At 35.1% G+C, this 19,481-nt stretch overlaps 2 protein-coding genes across 2 annotated transcripts; both read left to right on the top strand.

Annotated features, from left to right (window-relative positions):
• The first annotated feature begins 601 nt into the window (after positions 1 to 601).
• Positions 602 to 7,377, top strand: LOC122601031. The gene is made up of 2 exons (XM_043773810.1): positions 602 to 958; positions 6,976 to 7,377. Exons 1-2 carry the CDS (start codon positions 602 to 604, stop codon positions 7,375 to 7,377), a joined length of 759 nt encoding a protein of 252 aa, XP_043629745.1.
• A 9,408-nt stretch (positions 7,378 to 16,785) lies between these two features.
• LOC122601030 (F-box/kelch-repeat protein At3g23880-like) lies at positions 16,786 to 17,502 on the top strand. The gene has a single exon (XM_043773808.1). It carries the CDS (start codon positions 16,786 to 16,788, stop codon positions 17,500 to 17,502), a length of 717 nt encoding a protein of 238 aa, XP_043629743.1.
• Positions 17,503 to 19,481: the final 1,979 nt, after the last annotated feature.

The raw sequence follows: 19,481 nt of genomic DNA, 5'->3' as shown, positions 1-19,481 counted from the left end.
ACAGTTAATATATATTGTATTCAATGTGTTTATAATAAAATAAAACTGTAATAAAAAATTTTAATCTGAATATAATACTTTAACCAACATTTTATAATAATCAATAAATGCCCATACATGCATACATTAACTTAACTAATTGTATGAGGTACAATGTTTATACTGGTAAATAGATAATGGCTCTAACATTAACACTTATTGTTCTAAAAAATACAGAGTAATACTAAGTGGTCCAAAATTATCTAAACCCGGCCCATATCATGTTTTTTTTTTCCCGAACATTCAGTCAGTATGCGACATCAGGGAAATCTTACCGTATAATGGTGAAGCCTTGCACGTACCATAGACAACGAGATGTTAACCATGGGCCGTTACAAATATTCGGAGGAAAAAACTCCAAGACTTGTCATCCGTAAGAATGGAACTCAAGACCTTGGATAAAACATGGGATGCTTGAATTAGTACTAGTCATGCCCATACCATGTTACTTGACTTTCCATATGATTTACTCTTTAAAATTAGTCAACATATGTATTTACGTAAAGGAAAATATTTTCCCTCGGAATTAATACCGAATTGCAAACCCTAATCAATACTTTAAATGACACTGGAACAAGCAAAGAGAATGGTACAATCGGTTCCTCTACCTGAGAATGATATCATTCTGGAAATCTTATTGAGGCTTCCGGTCGAAGCTGTTTGCAAGCCATGGCTGTCTTTGATTTTCGACCCTTTTTTCATCAAATCCCATCTTAAACTATCATCAACTAGAATTGCACATCATAGATTAATTTTCTTCAATGACAGTCGAGAAAAAACCCTTCAAAGTTGTCCTCTTAATGATGTTTTGTATGATAAATCTGTTGTTAATTCCTTGGACCTTGTGTGTCCATCTGATCTTCCATTGAAAAGTCATTATGCGTATCCTTTTAGAATCGTCGGTTCATGTGACGGATTAGTATGCATTGTATTCTTTCATTTAAAGGGTGTACGTTATTCTGTTTATTTGGAACCCAAGTATCAAAATTTCGACTAGGTTATATTCCACTTTTGACGTGCCGCCTGAAAGGAAGGATTATGTGGTGTATGGTTTTGCGTATGACAAGGCTATCGATGATTACAAAGTAGTCGCAGTACATGAACACAAAGTGAAGATATTGTTGGACACCATTCAAGAAAACAACAATTTTATTGAAGATACATTCGAATTACAATAATTAAGTACTACTAAACAATACAAGAATACAAATAAAGAACATAACAGAAATAGAAAGAAAGGCAAAAAACGGGCTGAGGATATGGTTAAACCAAGGTCCCTTAAAACTAATTTCGGGCCACCGAAGTGAACCCGACAGTTTCCCAGGGTACAACAGCCAAAGCAGATTGTACTGCCGGAGTTAACCACAACCCGGAATTATACCTTCAAGAACAAAACGAAATGAAGAAAATGAAAGAAAATCTGGTTGATGATCCAGTTTGAGAGAGTGTTTCCGTTGTTTCTGAACTACCAAAACACCACTAAGTATAGTTTATATACATATAAACTGGTTAGTGGATGTTTTAGTGGGACACATGTTGGTTTGCATGATTAAACAACATGTGTTACACTTAAGGCTAAGTCAAGTGTCCTGCCAGGTGCAAGGCCTGGAATAAGACCACCCACTGAGCCATATACAACTACCCACTGAGCCATAATCAAGCCATGTAAGCCATAACCGAGCCATACTGAACTAGCCAAAAATAAAGACGGCTCAATAGCGGCTCGCGGCGATGCGAGCGTGCAAAGTGCGCCACAAAAACGCCACATTACGCCTCATCGCCCATGCCCCCGGTCTCGGGCTCGGGCACCGGCGCGTCGGGTGCTTCGCACCCTCCTAGCTCACTTGGGGTGTAGCCCCTTATAAGGAATTATAATTCCTCCAACACTCTTCCTTATAAACATACTTAATATTTATTCTTCTACCAATGTGGGACACACTCACATTAGTTAATTATTCTTTCAACTCCTTTTAACATATCTATTAACTTGGATATTCTATGTTATTACATAAAATTTCCAACAATCCCCCACATTAATAGATATGGTTATTAAAGATAAATTCCGACAGTCAAGTATTGCAGGATAAGTAGGTGTTACCCTTTGAACTTTCCTTTGTAAGTGCACTTAGTCTCCTAGCAGTTAGTAGAACTTGATGTCTTTGAACTAACTCCTTTTTACGTAGACGTTATTGCACATCACACAATACTTTCCCTAGTCTGGTTAACCCCTCACTTTCGTGTCCGTTATGGTCATGGAACACTATCCTGGTTCTGCGAGAGCTCTAGGAATTGCGCCCCCACAATTCCATTCGAAGCGACCACACTTCTCTCTAACATAGGTGATTGCTCACAATCATTAAAAGCTATAAGCTTAACCTCTATGATATCATTGATTTGATATAGGAATGGACTAGGAAAAATTTGCAACTCACTTTATTGTGGTGGGTTCTCCCCCTACAGTGACTGTAAACTCCCTTTGATGTTTGGGGTACTCCCCACAATGACTTCCTCTATTCGTACAATTAGGTTGTTCTATTGAACCTAGATCATGGGATCTCCATTTACATCTAGGTTAGGTTTTCCTTCGTACAAATTTACTCAATGGGCTTTAGTCCCAGTCCTCTTGATGACTTATAAACTGCCTCACTACTTAAACCTTTAGTTAGCGGATCCGCAATGTTATCCTTTGACCTAACATAGTCAACAGTGATAACCCCTGTTGTGAGCAGTTGTCATATACTATTATGCCTACGACGAATATGTCTTGACTTGCCATTATACATTGTATTTTGAGCTCTACCAATCGCCGATTGGCAATCACAATGTATACAAATAGCCGTTAATGGCTTTGGCCATCTTGGAACATATTCCAAGAAATGTCGTAGCCATTCTGCTTCTTCTCCAGCTTTATCCAATGCTATAAATTCAGATTCCATCGTGGATCTAGCAATTAACGTTTGTTTGGACGATTTCCAAGTTATAGCTGCTCCTCCAAGAGTAAATACATATCCACTTGTGGATTTGGAATCCTTTATATCGGATATCCAATTAGCATCACTATATCCTTCCAATACAGCTGGATCTCGACCAAAATGCAGCCCATAATTCTTTGTATATCTCAAGTATCTTAGTAACCTAGTCATAGCCTTCCAATGTTCCAAACTAGGATTACTAGTATATCTACTTAGCCTACTAACAGCATAGGCTAAGTCAGGCCTAGTACTTGTCATGAGATACATTAAGCTGCCAATTACCCTTGAGTACTCCAATTGAGCAACACCTTCACCTCTATTTTTTGATAGATGTTGCGTGGTATCTATTGGAGATCGAGCGACTCTTGAGTCCTCGGGACTGAATTTCTCAAGGATCTTGTCCACATAGTGAGATTGACTTAACACTAGACCATCTTAGGTTCGAGTAATTTTCATTCCAAGAATGACATCTGCTAAACCCATATCCTTCATGTCAAATCTCGCCTTCAACATGTCTTTGGTAGATTTGATCATACTATCATCACTACCCACAATGAGTATGTCATCGACATATAGACAAAGTATAACATATCCCTTAGATATGTCTTTGACATAAACACATTTATCACACTCATTAATCCTGAAACCATTATCGAGCATGACTTGATCAAACTTTTGGTGCCATTGCTTTGGAGCTTGTTTCAATCCATACAAAGACTTGACAAGTTTACAAACTTTGTCCTCCTGGCCAGGAGCGGAAAAACCCTCAGGTTGTTCCATATATATTTCTTCATCAAGCTCTCCATTGAGAAATGCGGTTTTTACATCCATTTGATGTATTTCCAAATTTCTCAATGCTGCAATCGCAAGCACCAATCTGATCGAAGTTACTCGAGTTACAAGCGCATATGTGTCAAAGTAATCAAGATCTTTCTTTTGTCTATATCCTTTGACCACAAGTATTGCCTTGTACTTATCAATAGAGCCATCAGATTTCATCTTTTTCTTGAATATCCAACGATGTTCAAGTGGTTTACAACCAGGTGGAAGATGAACTAATTCCCAAGTATGATTCTGCAAAATAGAATCAATTTCACTCTTAATGGCTTCTTTCCATTGAGGTGCTTCTTGTGAAGTAACCGTTTCATGATATGTTTGAGGTTCACTCATAACCATATAAGAAACAAAATCAGGCCCGAAAGATTTTTCAATCTTTTGCCTTTTGCTTCTTCGCGGTTCTACTTCTTCTTCCTCTGATTGTTCTTGATGATCATCTGGAACAATCTTATCAACCGGAGTTGATGTAGAAGATTTTCCTCGATCCAAACGAGGAAACACATTTTCAAAAAACGAAGCATTTCTTGACTCAAGTATACTGTTTTTGTGTATTTCCGGGTTCTTAGACTCATGTACTAGAAACCGATATGCACTACTATGTTCAGCAAGATTTGAGGATTCACAATCGCTACCATGCTTAGCATATCCTATGAATACACAATCAACAGTTTTTGGTCCTATCTTTTGAACTTTAGGTGGTGGAACCACCACCTTTGCTAAACAACACCACACTTTCAAGAACTTATATGATGGTTTTCTATTAAACCATAACTCATAAGGTGTAACATCCTTTTTCTTGAAAGGTATCTTGTTCAAAAGATAGTTTGCCGATAAAACTGCATCTCCCCACATATCTTGTCCTAAGCCCGAGCTTATTAACATGGCATTCATCATCTCTTTAAGAGTTCGATTTTTCCTTTCAGCAATGCCATTTTGTTGTGGGGTATAAGGAGCTGTTTGCTCATGGATAATACCATTTTGAGCACAAATTTCAGCAAATGGAGAAACATATTCACCTCCTCTATCACTCCTTAATCTTTTAATCTTTTTGTTGAGTTGATTCTCAACTTCATTTTTGTACAAGATAAACTTAACTATTGCTTCATTCTTGCTCTTTAGTAAGTATACATAGCAATATCTTGTACAATCATCAATAAATGTAATGAAATATTTGTTACCACCTCGAGTGGGAATCGATCTAAAATCACATACATCGGTATGGATTAAATCAAGTGGCTCGGTGTTTCGTTCAATAGATTTGAAAGATTTCGTGGTTTGTTTAGCTTCAACACAAGTTGGACATTTAGAATTAGAATCAATGTTAAAAGATGGTATACAATTTAACTTAATTAAACGACACATTGAATTAAAATTCACATGTCCAAGACGATTATGCCAAATATTAGAAGACTCAATCAAATAAGCGGAAGTAGAAGCATTTTCATTCACTTGCTTAATAGGTACAACATTGAGCTTAAACATCCCATTAAGGACATAACCTTGACCAACATACAAACCACGTTTAGTTAACACAAACTTATCACTTTCAAACACTAAACGAAACCCATTCTTGTTAAGCAACCAACCCGACACAAGACTCTTACGCAATTCGGGAACATACAACACATTGGTTAACTTGAGCTCTCTCCCCGAAGTCCTCTTGAGGATCACATCGCCTTCACCCTTGATATCGGCGGTAGCGGCATTTCCCATATACAACTTTTCTTCACCGGATATTTCTTTCAAGTTATGGAACATAGTCTTATCCGGACACACATGACGGGTTGCACCCGTATCAACCCACCATCCTTTGATTCCATCGGTGGTAAGATTGACCTCTTCCAACTTAGCCGTGAGGTCAGAAATCATAGCAACAAGAGCCATGTTATCTTCGATCTTATTTGCCCTTTCCTTCCTTGGATTCTTGCATTGATCAGCTCGGTGACCAGATTCACCACAATTGTAACACTTCCCTTTGAACAAACTAACCTTCTTCTTCACACCACCATTCTTTGGATTCAAATCCATCCTTTTTCCTTTGTTCTTCTTAATAGGACCTTTCCCTTTACCCTTGAAATTACCTTTTCCTTTGGAACTTTGTCCATGTTCAACAAAGTTGGCCTTAGCAAGACCTTCAATATGACCACCATTTTGAGCACCTCTATTGTCTTCCTCAATTCGAAGACGAACAACAAGCTCTTCAACGGTCATTTGCTTTCGCTTATGCTTAAGGTAATTTTTAAAATCCAACCAACTTGGGGGCAACTTTTCAATCATGGAAGCAACTTGAAATGTTTCACCAAGAACCATTCCTTCTGATAAGATTTCACTGATTATGATTTGCAATTCTTCAACCTGTGCCATAACAGTTTTAGAGTCAACCATTTTAAACTCTAAAAACCTTGCAACTATGAACTTTTTAGTTCCGGCATCTTCGGTTTTGTATTTCTTTTGCAAAGATTCCCATAAATCTTTTGCAGTTGTTATTTTGCAAAATACATTATACAGTGAATCAACTTGACCATTTAACACATAGTTTCGGCATAGATATTCAGAATGCTTCCAAGTATCAACAACACTTACTGATTGAGCATCAGTAGAACCTTCAGGAATTTGAGGTGCTGTTTTAGTTAGGAATCTCGCAAGATTCAAAGTGGTCAAATAGAACAACATCTTTTGTTGCCACATCTTGAAGTTGTTTCCAGAAAACTTTTCTGGTTTTTCACAGTGGTTGGCCATAGTTTGGGCAGCTTGAGTACCTACTAAAGGTCCCATGCTTGTAGAGACAGTAAGTCCTACAGATTGTGAAACATTTGCACCAACGGTGTTGGTGGTGGTAGAAGAAGTAGTTCCATTAGTAGAGGAGTTCATTTCAGTAGCCATTTCTGAAATAGAACAATCAAAGTTTTACTAAAAAACTTGCAGAAAGTAAAGACTAATTTAAATGAATAACTTTACAGAAAAGTACATTATAAAGTTTTGGAAAACATATTTCTGTAATTTGAATTAACAGAATGGTGAAGAAAGAAAATCAGTTTTAAGATTGTTGGACACCATTCAAGAAAACAACAATTTTATTGAAGATACATTCGAATTACAATAATTAAGTACTACTAAACAATACAAGAATACAAATAAAGAACATAACAGAAATAGAAAGAATGGCAAAAAACGGGCTGAGGATATGGTTAAACCAAGGTCCCTTAAACTAGGGGATTTGGGTGAATGGTTATGCGTGCTTTGTGATTATCGTTTAACTTGTGCAAATGTATGGGTGATGAAAATTTATGGCGTGCAAGACTCTTGGACTAAATTAGTTTCCATCTCGTATCCAGCTAACAATTGTATTTTTCGTCGGCCTTTCTTTATCTCGAGTGATGGTACAGTTTTATTGCAATCGATGTGGATATTGGTTGTGTGTGATACCAAAGATGGTTCATCCTCCGCAGTTGAAAATTGGAATGGACTTACTGCTGCGTATACCTTTGTTGAGAGTTTGGTTTCACCTTATCCCTCGATCAGCACTTGATTCCAGTTTTTGGTTCGTTGTAAGTAACCATATCTTCGTTACCTACAATATAGTACAACAAGCCTTATGTTCTAGAAATAATGTTCAGGTAATTTCATATCAAATGATAAACTAGACTGCTATATTTCAGGTTGTTTCCTATCAGTTTGATTTATGCAGATTCTTCCAATTAATTGTATCTTTTAAATAAACCAAATTTTGTTTAGTCACTATACTGAAATCCATAATACGTTTTACAATGATGCTCTCTTTCATCTGCCACGTCTTGTTAATTAAGATGATCCAATTTAAGATGAAGTTCTCTAAAGTCGATTCCACGGTTTGGTTAGTTGTAAGTAACCATATTTTTGTTTAAATTTGATGAAATCGATGCCATTGAAATGAAGTTGATGTATAATTCCCTGTCTTTAAAAGTCAAATATTACATTGAGTACTCAATTTATTGCTAGAAACAGTTTCATTTATTCTTTATCAGATGTAACTGGTTTATCAGATGTAACTACGACACTCTTTACTAGTCTTTAGCCTTATGTACTAGAAATAATGTTCTGCAGCCTTGAGGTAACTAAATTTGGTCGTGGCCTGGTTGGACTTGTTGCGAATGTGTATAAAAATATATGTGATTTTTCAATGTTTCAAAACATAACCATTATGTCTAATCTTTGACACTTATCGAGGTGCGATCAGTTATTGGGGACATACTCTGGGCACTGGGAAGCCTTTGTGAAATAATTTGTTGGGATGATCTACATTGACCATTCTTATGCTAAACCAAGCTTTTGAGAAATTTTAGTATTGAACTATTAACGTGCTATCAGTTATTGGGGACATGTTTGGTTCTCTTTGCACAATTGACAGGCAAATTATTCTTTTGGCAGTATGCTTGTGGATGCCGCGAAATTGTAGGGGATGTTTTGGTATTCTTCGGATCTATGTTTTCTATGTTCCATTGATATGTAATACGTTCTCCCCACTTCTATAAATTTTGCTCGGCTGGTTGTCTCACCTAGTTTTGATGTTTCTATGCAGATTATGTTTATACACCTCCGAGTCATCACATATTCATATTGATTCTGCCGGGCCATACCCCTGCATGATCTTTACACCTTGTTCTTTACAAGCTTAAAATTCTTTCTACATTTATGGATCCATTAAAAATAAAATGGTAAATGGGTAGGAACCCTTTGGTCTAATGTACCATCCTGGTACCCAGAACGTAGACAACATGGAACCCATGTCTGGTGAAGTATCATCCTCACACTCACACATGGAGCCTTTGGCAAGATTTGAACTTGTGATCTTACATTTTTCATCTTGTGTGCTCATGTGGTCACATGGCGAAGGTACCGGTTGATTTATGATCAATTGGTTTTATCGATCCATTTAAGGATATTCACAAAGAAAAAATGCACTTTGACCTCCAACCCAATTTTGTCATCAGTGAATGATAGACTGCTAATTTTGCAGGCTTTTTCCTATCAGTTTGATGTATGTACGTTCTTCCAATTTATAATATATCTCTTATATACACCCAAATTTCATTTAGTTACTATACTGAAATACACAAGGTTGTTGCTCATAAATTTGATATATACACTTTGGTTTTCTTTGTTCAGTTCTCTTTTTAAAATTTGAGATTTGTGTGTCTCCAACCCATACTTCAAATTTGAAGAAATTTTTGGAGGAAATAACATGTACCAGAAGATCAATATTCGCTACAAAATTTTAATTTATAATTTTAACATATTTCTTCATTTACTTAGTCCATTAGTCATTGGTAAATAAAGTTTTCGATATCAAAATTGTTTAATAAATTATTTTCTAAGTTTAATATTTTGTGTAAAGATAGATAAGGGAAATTAGTGTAATTTTATAAAATATGAGTCTTTAGAATTTGATCCTAAAGGATTACTTCGTTCTTGATAGTTATTTACGGTGAGCTTTCAATTCGCCTCTGACCATCAAATGAAATGTGAATAATCCGTACTCTTCTCTTTGAAAGAAGAAGGGGCGCTTCCGGTTCTGTCGGTGCTTGAAACAATAGCCCACTAAACCCTTTTAATTATGACAATAACATATATTCTCGACCCAATAACATTAAAGTTTGAGGCCTTACTAATTGGGGTCTTAACATGGTTATAAAAACGAGATCGGACCGACCGGTTTAAGTCTGAAAATAAAGAAAAATCTTTGCTCTGCTATGAATCGAACTTGCGTCAGCAGGGACAAAAATGAGAGCTGACCAACACACCAATAATGTGTTTCGATAAAATGAAGACTCAGTTTGTTAGGTATGCACTTCTTTTTCATTGGGTGTGCAGTCTATGTAAAGTAATTCAAAAAGACTCAATTTTAAATTTTCACACTAATTTTAATACTCAAAGTGTGTGCAAATGCATACCCTATCTAAGCTATATGTGCGCCACACCAATCTCATGAGTATATTCTTTCAGATTTCATGAATTGTGGGACAACTAACAATTGTCGTTAAATATATAACAAAAAAAGCGAATCGGTAAGTAATTTTTGAAAGTCTTTGCCGGAATTTAAATCTTTTTTATTTAAGAATAATGATATTAAGTGACATTATATCATGGTTACGTCTCTTTTGTAAATTTATTTGTTAAGATTTTTTTCAAAATGTATAAGTAAACTGTGCCAAGTGGTTTTTATAAATTTAGAATTGAGGTGGTATACAAAAGTTTAAGAGTTAGAATGTGTGTGAATTGGTAAAATAAATTCAAGTCAAGGATTTCTTGAGTGCTTTAACCAATTTTTTATTTTTCTTTTACTTTGCTTTTTATAATTATTTTTATAAATTAGTATGTATATTTAGTTATTAAATACCTAATTGATATATTTTTTGACTATTTTAGTTAGATACTGGATTGTAACTAGTTTAATAATAACTAGAGGGGTGCCGGCGCGTTGCGACGGTACTTCTAAAAAAACAGTTGTTAAATGTAACGGTACCTTTCAATTTTGTGAATGTACTAACAAAACACATGGATAATATATAATAGAAATACACATACGATATGGCTAATAATCTTAACTGAATGTAGATAATGTAGTACTCGCATTAAATAATGGTGGCAAACAATAATAAATCACAAAAAAATAAGTATACTTTAGGGGGAAAAAATTCCATACGTTGGGGGTCAATTGATTGGCTTGCTCAATATATTCAATAAGTTCAAATTGCTTGTAAGAGGAACAACTATCCTCCAAAATCAATATGGTAAAATAAAAATTTATCATTGTGACAAAAATTAAAACAGTATATGTTTCGTCTTTTGCTACTCACCTGATGGTGGTCAAGAACTCCAGCGGAGCTAGTTCGAGGTGCTTTTCCAAACAATGTTGTATCTAAGTGTGTCAATATTCTTCATACCTTCATCTTAACATGTATATATCTTATTTCATGCACCAAAATTTCTCCAAAGTGATTAAAGGCAATGTCACCCGCAACAGATACAAAACCTCTATTAGCAAGTTCATAACTAAAGAAACAACACTCATATATATGACTGATCTCCACTTGGACTTCCAAACGACCAGGCCTAAGCAAGCATTAGAGAAATTATATCATCAAGCATGGCAAAAACAAAAAACAAAAAAGCATTTAGCTTACATAAAACAAACCAAAATACATCCAGGTATCAACTTAGAACAAATATTATCTTACGTATGACTTGAATTAAAGTGAAGATGATCAAAGCTAGAAATACAATAATGATGGTGGTATACCTCATCAATAAGGCTAGAAGTACAATAATAGACACCAACAAAGTCGTGAATAAAACCATAGATGTGCAGTAATATTTTCGATTTTGATAGTTCACATCATCACAGTTTCATTAATCAAAGATCATTAAAATTCATGCTTATATTTAAGCTCAAATAATAGTTAACTCACACACCATCAAAAACCAAGAATACTAAAGCCTACTAAAACACATACATACACAATAACACACTATTATTGTAGCTTAAAACATGAAAACATAATAAAAATCAATGACAAATTCGATAAAATCTAGTCACTTATTAAATGTGTATTAAGTTCGATTAAAAAAACAGACATGTGGTAGCCCTTACCATGTGAAGTTTTAAGAGATAGCTTTTGTAACCGTTGCTTCCATGCCGCATAGCTCTCTCTTTGCCTGACAATTCTTTTGCCGGGCCAATAACTGAACCCATTTTTTTAAGCCACTGTTTTCTGCGTAAACTCAAACGTTATCAAAAAATAATCACCTAAAGCAACCCTAATCGATCTATCATAGGAAAAAAAATTACTTTCATGGCTTAAAAATAAATAGATTGAAGAAATGGGTTTGTTTGTTTTATTTTTTGGAAATTTATAACATTATCTGTATCTATATATTACTAACAGATAAATGCTTTTGGAAGGGTCAAAGAACCACCATCAACTCAAATTTATAAAAACGTACACAATTACAATGTTTTAAAAAGAAATAAAAAAAAGCAATATCACTTATCAGTAATATTTAAAAACGTACAAAATTATAATTTGCATCACTCAATTTAAGCAAAATACACACAAAAAATAATAACAATATCAGTAGGGATACGAACTATCAAGATCAGTGAACAATAGCAACTATAAGTTGACGCCATCACGCCGCCAGAGATGTAATCAGAATTTTTATGGGGTTGATTTCTGGTACGGCGGATGAGAAAAGGGGGACAACATATCAAAGGGTTTCATGTATGTCTTGTGAGTGATAGAGATGGATTTGGGGTCTAAAGTTTTCGTAAGGGTAGTTTAGTCCGACTATAGAGATGGGTAAAAAAAGATGTATTAAGATGAGGGGTATTTTAGACTTATCAGGTTCTTAATTACTTAAAGCCAATTCCCTTTATAAGGGACGAGCATGGTATCCGCGCAATGCGGCGGTGGTGGTGGGGAAGACGGTCCGGTGGTGGCGGTGAGAGTATTTTTTTAGAGATGAAAATAGTTGAAGGGCATAGTTGGTATATCACATGAGAAGGTGCCTAGCAAGGAAGATTATTTAAGGGTATTTTTGTTTTATCAGGTTCTTAATTAAATAAAGGGGAGGAACCCGGTTTCTTTTATAAGGTATTATAGATTATAGATATAGATTTTACTAAATATGTTTAAAAAATCTATAAAAAAAAATAGTCAATCAGTTGAAGCGGTCGATCGGAAAGAACATGGAATAAAAATTTTAGTTACAATAAAATTGGTTTGTAAAACATAAAAAAATATAAATTTTTTTTTTTTTTAACTTTTGCATTTCTAATTAAATAAAAGTTAACCACTTAGTCTTAAATCAACTAGTCACCTGGGCCCTCTTTGTAAGTTCGAGATTTTTTTGGGGGTGGGGAGTGGGGGGTTTACCTTTTCGGAAACTTGTGGGTCGTGTTATCGTACCCTTGGTATATAAGGTGCCTTCGGGTTCCAACCTCTAACGTACTGTCCGTCTAGATGTCATTTTTAGGTTTTAAACCACTAACAAATTATCATGTTGTTTGGAAAATAATATATAAAAAAAAAGTTTAATAGATATAGAGATAAATATTTTTAGTATTTTAGTAAAGGATAAATTATGAATATATATAAATAGATAAAATAAAATGTGCCGAGTGGTATATATAAATTTAGAATGGGTGTGGTTTACAATAAGTTCAAAGTTGCGGTAATTGGTAAAGAAAATGACTAATTTTTTTAGTTAAATATTTTAAAAAATTTCTAACTATAAGATTTTATAAATGGTAAAATCAAACTAGCAAGTTACCCGTGTAATGATAAACTAAAAGATATTTATATAGTCATGAAATGACTGAATGAAAAAAGTGGCTGAATAGAAACGTAATGTCTAGCATAAACTAAGTCAATATAGTTGTTTTTTTTACTTATTAAGTTAATAACATACATATTTAATTGACTTAATGAATTAAGTCAATCAAAATTAAGTCATGACTTTTTAATTGAGTTATTATCGATTAAGTCATGACTTTTTAATTGAGTTATTATCGATAAAAAGGTTTCTATCGACCAAAAAATTTGGTTTGGTATTAAATCCCAATCGTCTGATATTATGATGCATTTGCACACATAAAGAAAATATGTTTCCCCCAAAATTAATTATACCAAATTGCATACCCTAATCAAAACTGAAAATGACACTGGAACAAGCAAAGAGAATCGTAAAGTCGGTTCCACTGGCTGGTAAGGATGATATCATTCTGGAAATCGTGTTGATTCCGGTGGAATCGTTGTTAAGATGTATGGGTGTTGAAAGTTTATGGCATGGAAGACTCTTGGACTAAATTGGTTTCGGTCTCGTATCCATTTACTTATGATACTCCTTATTATCTGCTTTTGTTTATCTCGAATGACGGGACAATTTTATTGCAATGGAAATGGAATTTGTTTGTGTGTGATTCCAATGATGGCTCATGTTCTAAAATCTTATATGTTGATAGATTTACTGATGTGACTACCTTTGTTGAGAGTTTGGTATCACCCTATCCCCCTCAATCTCCCAATCGGCCGTTGATAACAAAGATTAATGATGGTGCGAGTTAAGATAAAGTTCTCTTAAGTGTGTCCACTTTTTGGTTAGTTATAACTTGTAAGTTACTATATTTTTGTTTAAGTTTGATGAAAATGTTGCCATTAAAATGAAGTTGAGGTTTTTCAGTTTATTCCCTGTCTTGAATAATCAAATGTTACATTGATGGGTACTGATGTAACATGTTTATATAGTTATGCACGTGAGGTGTCATGTGGATACCATGAGTATGGTAAACTACGACACTCTTTAGCCTTATGTTCTAAAACTGATGTTCTGTAGCTTTGAGGTAACTAAACTAGTAATCGTGGCCTGGTTGGACTTGCTGCGAATGTGAGCATTGTAATAATATACATAATGTTTCTAAAGGTAAACATTATATTGAGGTGCTATCAGTTACTGGGGACATGCTTGGGGCATTGGGAAGGCTTCACGAAACAATGAGTAGGGATGCTCTGTATCGACCCCTGTAACGTATTATTATGCTAAACTGGGCTCTTAAGAAAGTGGAGTAATGAACAAAGTGGGTTCTTTTTGTCTCTAACTGCAGGGTCCAATGGCTACTTACTATGCAGATCACTTCTAGCGTGGAATCTCGGTTCTCTTATTGACCCAGCCCATGCTTCTGCATGATGTTTACACCTTGTTCTTTACAAGCTTAAGGATCTTTCTACATTTATTGATCCAGTTAAAGATATTTACAAGGAAATAATGCACTTAATTAGAACCCAACCCAATTTTGTCACCAATGAAGGATAAACTAGTCGAAAACCTAGTAGGTTGTTGGCTATTTGCTGTGAATCCGGGCATGTAGTAATAATATCCTCTAAGCTCTCATCAAAGTCCCCACACCGTACACATGATGTTGGCGAAAACGATAAATCTCCACTTCCATAACGTTCCACCGTTGGTAACCTGTTTCTCATTGCCCTCCGGTTCATAATATTAACCTGCTTCTCATTGTTTCTCTCTGCTGTATTCCACAAGGTTGTTGGCTCATAGCTACAATGATGCTCTCTTTAATTAAATTTATATCTGTATTTGATTTTTACACAGGACCTTTTTTTCTAACAGGACCCAAACATGGAGACATGATGAGGCGGATTAATTGATCCTGGTAAAATAAAGTCACAACTATTAAAATTTGTTGAACGGCTTAGTTACTTAGCCCATTTAATTCTTATAATCATCCCAATAACATATTTTCTCCACCCGGTAGTATTAAAATTTGATTCCATAACTACTGAGGGGTGTTAGACAATCACATAGCACGACTATCCTATCAGGGCGGCCTTAGTTTGCAAAGAAGACTCTTTCCCATGATTTTATATGTATCTATGAGACCGAATATGTATAATTTTGTTTACTCACTTTAATTGAGTATTTCTGTTACTACTTAAGTTGCTAGTTGAAAGTTAAAAGAAACACCTTAAATAACATCTTGGAGCCTCGGTTTTCACAACTGAAACTTTTCAGCAATCCCAAGTCAATCCCTCCATCCTTCATTTATATTCAATCCAATGGAAGCTCATCTATGATGCCAAGGACACATATAGCTTTGACGTTGAAGATCTTGTGGTTTATGGACTTACATAAGACGCATGCGGCTGAGCAAATAACGTTTTTTTTTTGTTTTCCATTTTAGTGATCTACGCATGAAGATAGATGCACGAAACAAGATCCCAAACAAAATATTGTACCAAACTTCATGAGCCGCGGGACAACTAACAAGTACCATTAAAAAAAGTAAAAAAAAAAAACAAATAATTTGGTGTATTGGTAGGTATTTTCGAAAATCTTTATCGGATTTTTTTAAATATTATTTTAGAATGATGATAATAAGTGACATTATATTTTATTTTATTTTCTGAACGGTAAATTTAAGCAAAACGGCATGTCTCTTCATATACCCAACTCTAATTCCAGAGGAACTCATATTGAAAAACTTTTGTCTCCATTCCTGCATAGGAGGATTTTGCTCAAACTCTACCATATACTAATCCATCTTTTGATGATTGATTTTGACATCATATTATGGTTAGGTATTTTTGTGTATTTAATTATCGTCTTTTAAAGTGTATATATAAAATGCGTCAAGTGGTTGTTAAAAATTATAGGTTTGAGCCATAGTTTTTATAAGTTACGGTTTTAGTCTTTACCTTTTGAGTCCTATCAACAGTTTTGTTTGAAAGCGTTGACTTTTTGACCTAAAATGTTGACTTTTCAACCAAAACTGTTGACTTTTGGGCTAAAAAAAACTAACTAACGTGGACAAGTTAACGGAGAAAAACTAACGAAGTTGATGTGGTTACCAAAAGTGAATAAAATGACAAGTTTGGTATAGAATTTGTAAATTTTAAAGTTTAGTGACTAAATATGAAAAACGTATTAATTTTAAATTTACCATTATTTATCGGACTACAAACCCTAACAAAACCTGAATATGTCACCCAAACAAGCAAAGAGAATTGCACAATCGGTTCCTATACTTAAGGATGATACCATTCTAGAAATCTTGTTGAGCCTTCCGGTGAAATCGTCGTTAAGATGTAAGTCCGTTTGCAAGTGATGGCGGTCTTTGATTTCTGACCCTTTTTTCATCAAATCCCATCTTAAACTATCCTCCTCCTCAACTACAAATTCGCATCGTAGAATAATATTCACCGAAGGGGATGGAAAAAACATTAAAAGTTGTCCTGTTAATGATGTTTTGTTTGAGAAATCTGTTGTTAATTCCTTGAACCATGTGCCTCCATCTCATTCTCATCCGTTGTATCATCATAATATGTGTCATACAATTGTCGGTTCATGTAACGGATTAGTTTGCATTGTATGCTTTGATCTGATGAGGGTTGATATTCTGTTTATTTGGAACCCAAGTACCAGAATATCGACTACTTTTGTCGCACCGCCTTCATGGAGGTGTAAGAAGGTGTATGGTTTTGCATACGACAAGGCTACCAATGATTACAAAGTAGTCGCGGTATCTATCAATGAAAAGAAATCAGTGAAGATATATTCGTTAAAAACTGGAAACTGGAAGCATATTGGTGATTTTCCTCAGGGTTATCTGCTGAACGTGTCTGGTGTCTTTTTAAATGGATATCTTCATTGGATGGCTACTCATAGAGGAGCTACCAGGTTAAACTATCCATGTACGATTGTTTCTTTGAATTTAGCTAATGAGACATATGGTGAAGTTTCGCAACCCGTGTACGATGAAGATGACAAGGTTTTGACACTGGGGGCTTTGGGAGAATGGTTATGCGTGTTTTGTAATTATCGGTTAGTAACTCGTGCAGATATATCGGTGATGAAAGTTTACGGCGTGCAAGACTCTTGGACTAAATTGGTTTCCGTCTCGTATCCATTTAATTTTGATTCTCCTCATTATCTGTCTTTCTTTATCTCGAATGACGGGACAATTTTATTGCAATCGAGATGGGATTTGGTTGTGTGTTATTCCAATCATGGTTCATCTTCTAAAATCAAATATTTTGATAGATGTGATTATGCGACTACCTTTGTTGAGAGTTTGGTATCATCCTATGTAACATCCTAAAACTTTTTGACGTTGACCGTTAACTTGCCGTTAGCGACCGTTAATTACTCTGTGTTTTGTATGTGCTTATGTGAATTAAATGATTGACGTGAGATATGTGTTAAAGTGATTAAAGTAATGAAATTAAAGTTGATAATGATTAATAAAGTCAATTAATGTTCCCGATAAGATATAAGGGTCGATAAGTGTTCCCGTAGGCGTTAAAAGAGTCGTTAAGGGCCGAAACGAGTTGTAACAAAGTGCGAGGGCTATATGTGAAGTTTTGTAAGTTGCTCCAGTATATATATGGCCTCATCCACGACCCAAAGGCTGGGAAATCAGATTAAAACCCTAGAAAAGTCTTTCACACAAAACCCTAGGTCAAATTTTCAAGTTCTAGTCGATTTCGGGGGATTTCGGAAGGGTTTTTGCTTGGTTTTCGATCTTTTGATCAATCCTAACGGTATTATATCATCAATTGATTGTTGATTAAGTTTTAAAGTAGTTTTTATCCATGTAGATTCGACCATGAGGGCTGGGGTTGTTGGAAGTTGATGTTTTCGGTTAAAAACGACGTTTTCGTGAGTAAAATCGTTAATTGAGTTGGTTAACTATATCAAGATGCAAAATTTAGTGTTGAATAATGTTGTTTATATGTAAATAAGTGAATCCCAGGTGTTTAATTAGATCCATGTGTGGTCGATTGTGTTTTTGAACCAAACGTTGCGGTTTCGAGTCGTTTTGATGATCAAAAGAAGGATTCATTTATGCAATTGATTCAAGGATTAAATGATGTTTTCAAATGCTTAATTGTGACCTAATTAATGTTAAGTTAATGGGTTTTAGTTGTGGTAGAGGTTTGGGATCCGTTTGGAAGGAGATTAAGGAGAAACGAAGTGAAGAGTGTTGGTTCGTCTAGTAGGTGCGACGCACCTCTAAAGAGGGTGCGACGCACCTAGTGTTTTGAGGGGAGGTTTGGTAGTGTGTCATCAGTATGTGCGCCACACCTCTCAATAGGTGCGACGCACTCATTGATACCGAGAAGGGGTGCGATATGGGGTGCGGCACACCCAGCCTATTTGTGTTGAAAATCATTGTTTAATGCTTAGCTCGCTAATCATTCGTTCTAGGTTTCCGGGACTACGTATCAAGCACTGTAAGCTTACTTTAAGTTGTTGTGAGCCCGTATAAGGTAAGATACATGACTTTTCTCACGTTGTAGGGTAGTTTTCTTTAATTAACCTCTTAATCGGATTATCTTATGTGTGTAGGGTTATTCGGGTCATGCAGGAGGTTATATGGGAACATGTGCATGTTGAAGTAGTTAATTATGTTGTGATGACATTTAAAGTTGAAGTAATTATATGCATGTGTAGTATGATGCTTACGTTGATGTTGCTATGAATATGATATGTGTTGTTGATTCATTCCGTTGATATGTCTTGATGTTGATATGTGATGGCTTATATGTGACACTTAAGTGTGAAATGTCTAGTTCATTAGATACACGTAAGAAATTTTATGAGTTGTGCACGTTAGTGAGATTAAACGTCGAAATACTATGAATATGATATGTGTTGTTAATTCATTCCGTTGATATGTCTTGATGTTGATACGTGATGGCTTATATGTGACACTTAAGTGTGAAATGTCTAGTTCACTAGATACACGTAAGAAATTTTATGAGTTGTGCACGTTAGTGAGATTAAACGTCGAAATAGATGTGGAACTAATTAGGTAATGAATACACCTAAAGTTAAAGTAATGTAAAGATGTTGATAAGTGATTGGTTTAGGTGAAAAGTGTAGCCTAAGCTAATATAAAGTAAAGTAAAGATGGTGATAAGTGACTGGTTTAGGGGAAAGTGTAGCCTAAGCTAATAAAGATAAGAAGTCTCAAGCATAAGTCGTGTTAAGCTTAACCCGTGCTAGTTGTAAAGCTAGTGCGTACGTGGTCGCTTGAGTGGCTCCTTGCGGTATAATTATGTTGATCTAGTATTT

The sequence above is a fragment of the Erigeron canadensis genome, chromosome 5 (assembly GCF_010389155.1).
Source record: "Erigeron canadensis isolate Cc75 chromosome 5, C_canadensis_v1, whole genome shotgun sequence".
NCBI lineage: Eukaryota > Viridiplantae > Streptophyta > Magnoliopsida > Asterales > Asteraceae > Erigeron > Erigeron canadensis.
This window is presented reverse-complemented; position numbering and strand designations above follow the sequence as displayed.

What these genes read in the sequence shown, in the direction of transcription:
- LOC122601031 (XM_043773810.1), top strand. Translation starts at nt 602, where the DNA reads ATGACACTGGAACAAGCAAAGAGAATGGTACAATCGGTTCCTCTACCT. An exon ending in TCGGTTCATGTGACGGATTA is followed by an intron (nt 959 to 6,975) that starts GTATGCATTGTA and finishes AAACAATACAAG; the next exon opens with AATACAAATAAAGAACATAA.
- LOC122601030 (XM_043773808.1), top strand. Translation starts at nt 16,786, where the DNA reads ATGAGGGTTGATATTCTGTTTATTTGGAACCCAAGTACCAGAATATCG.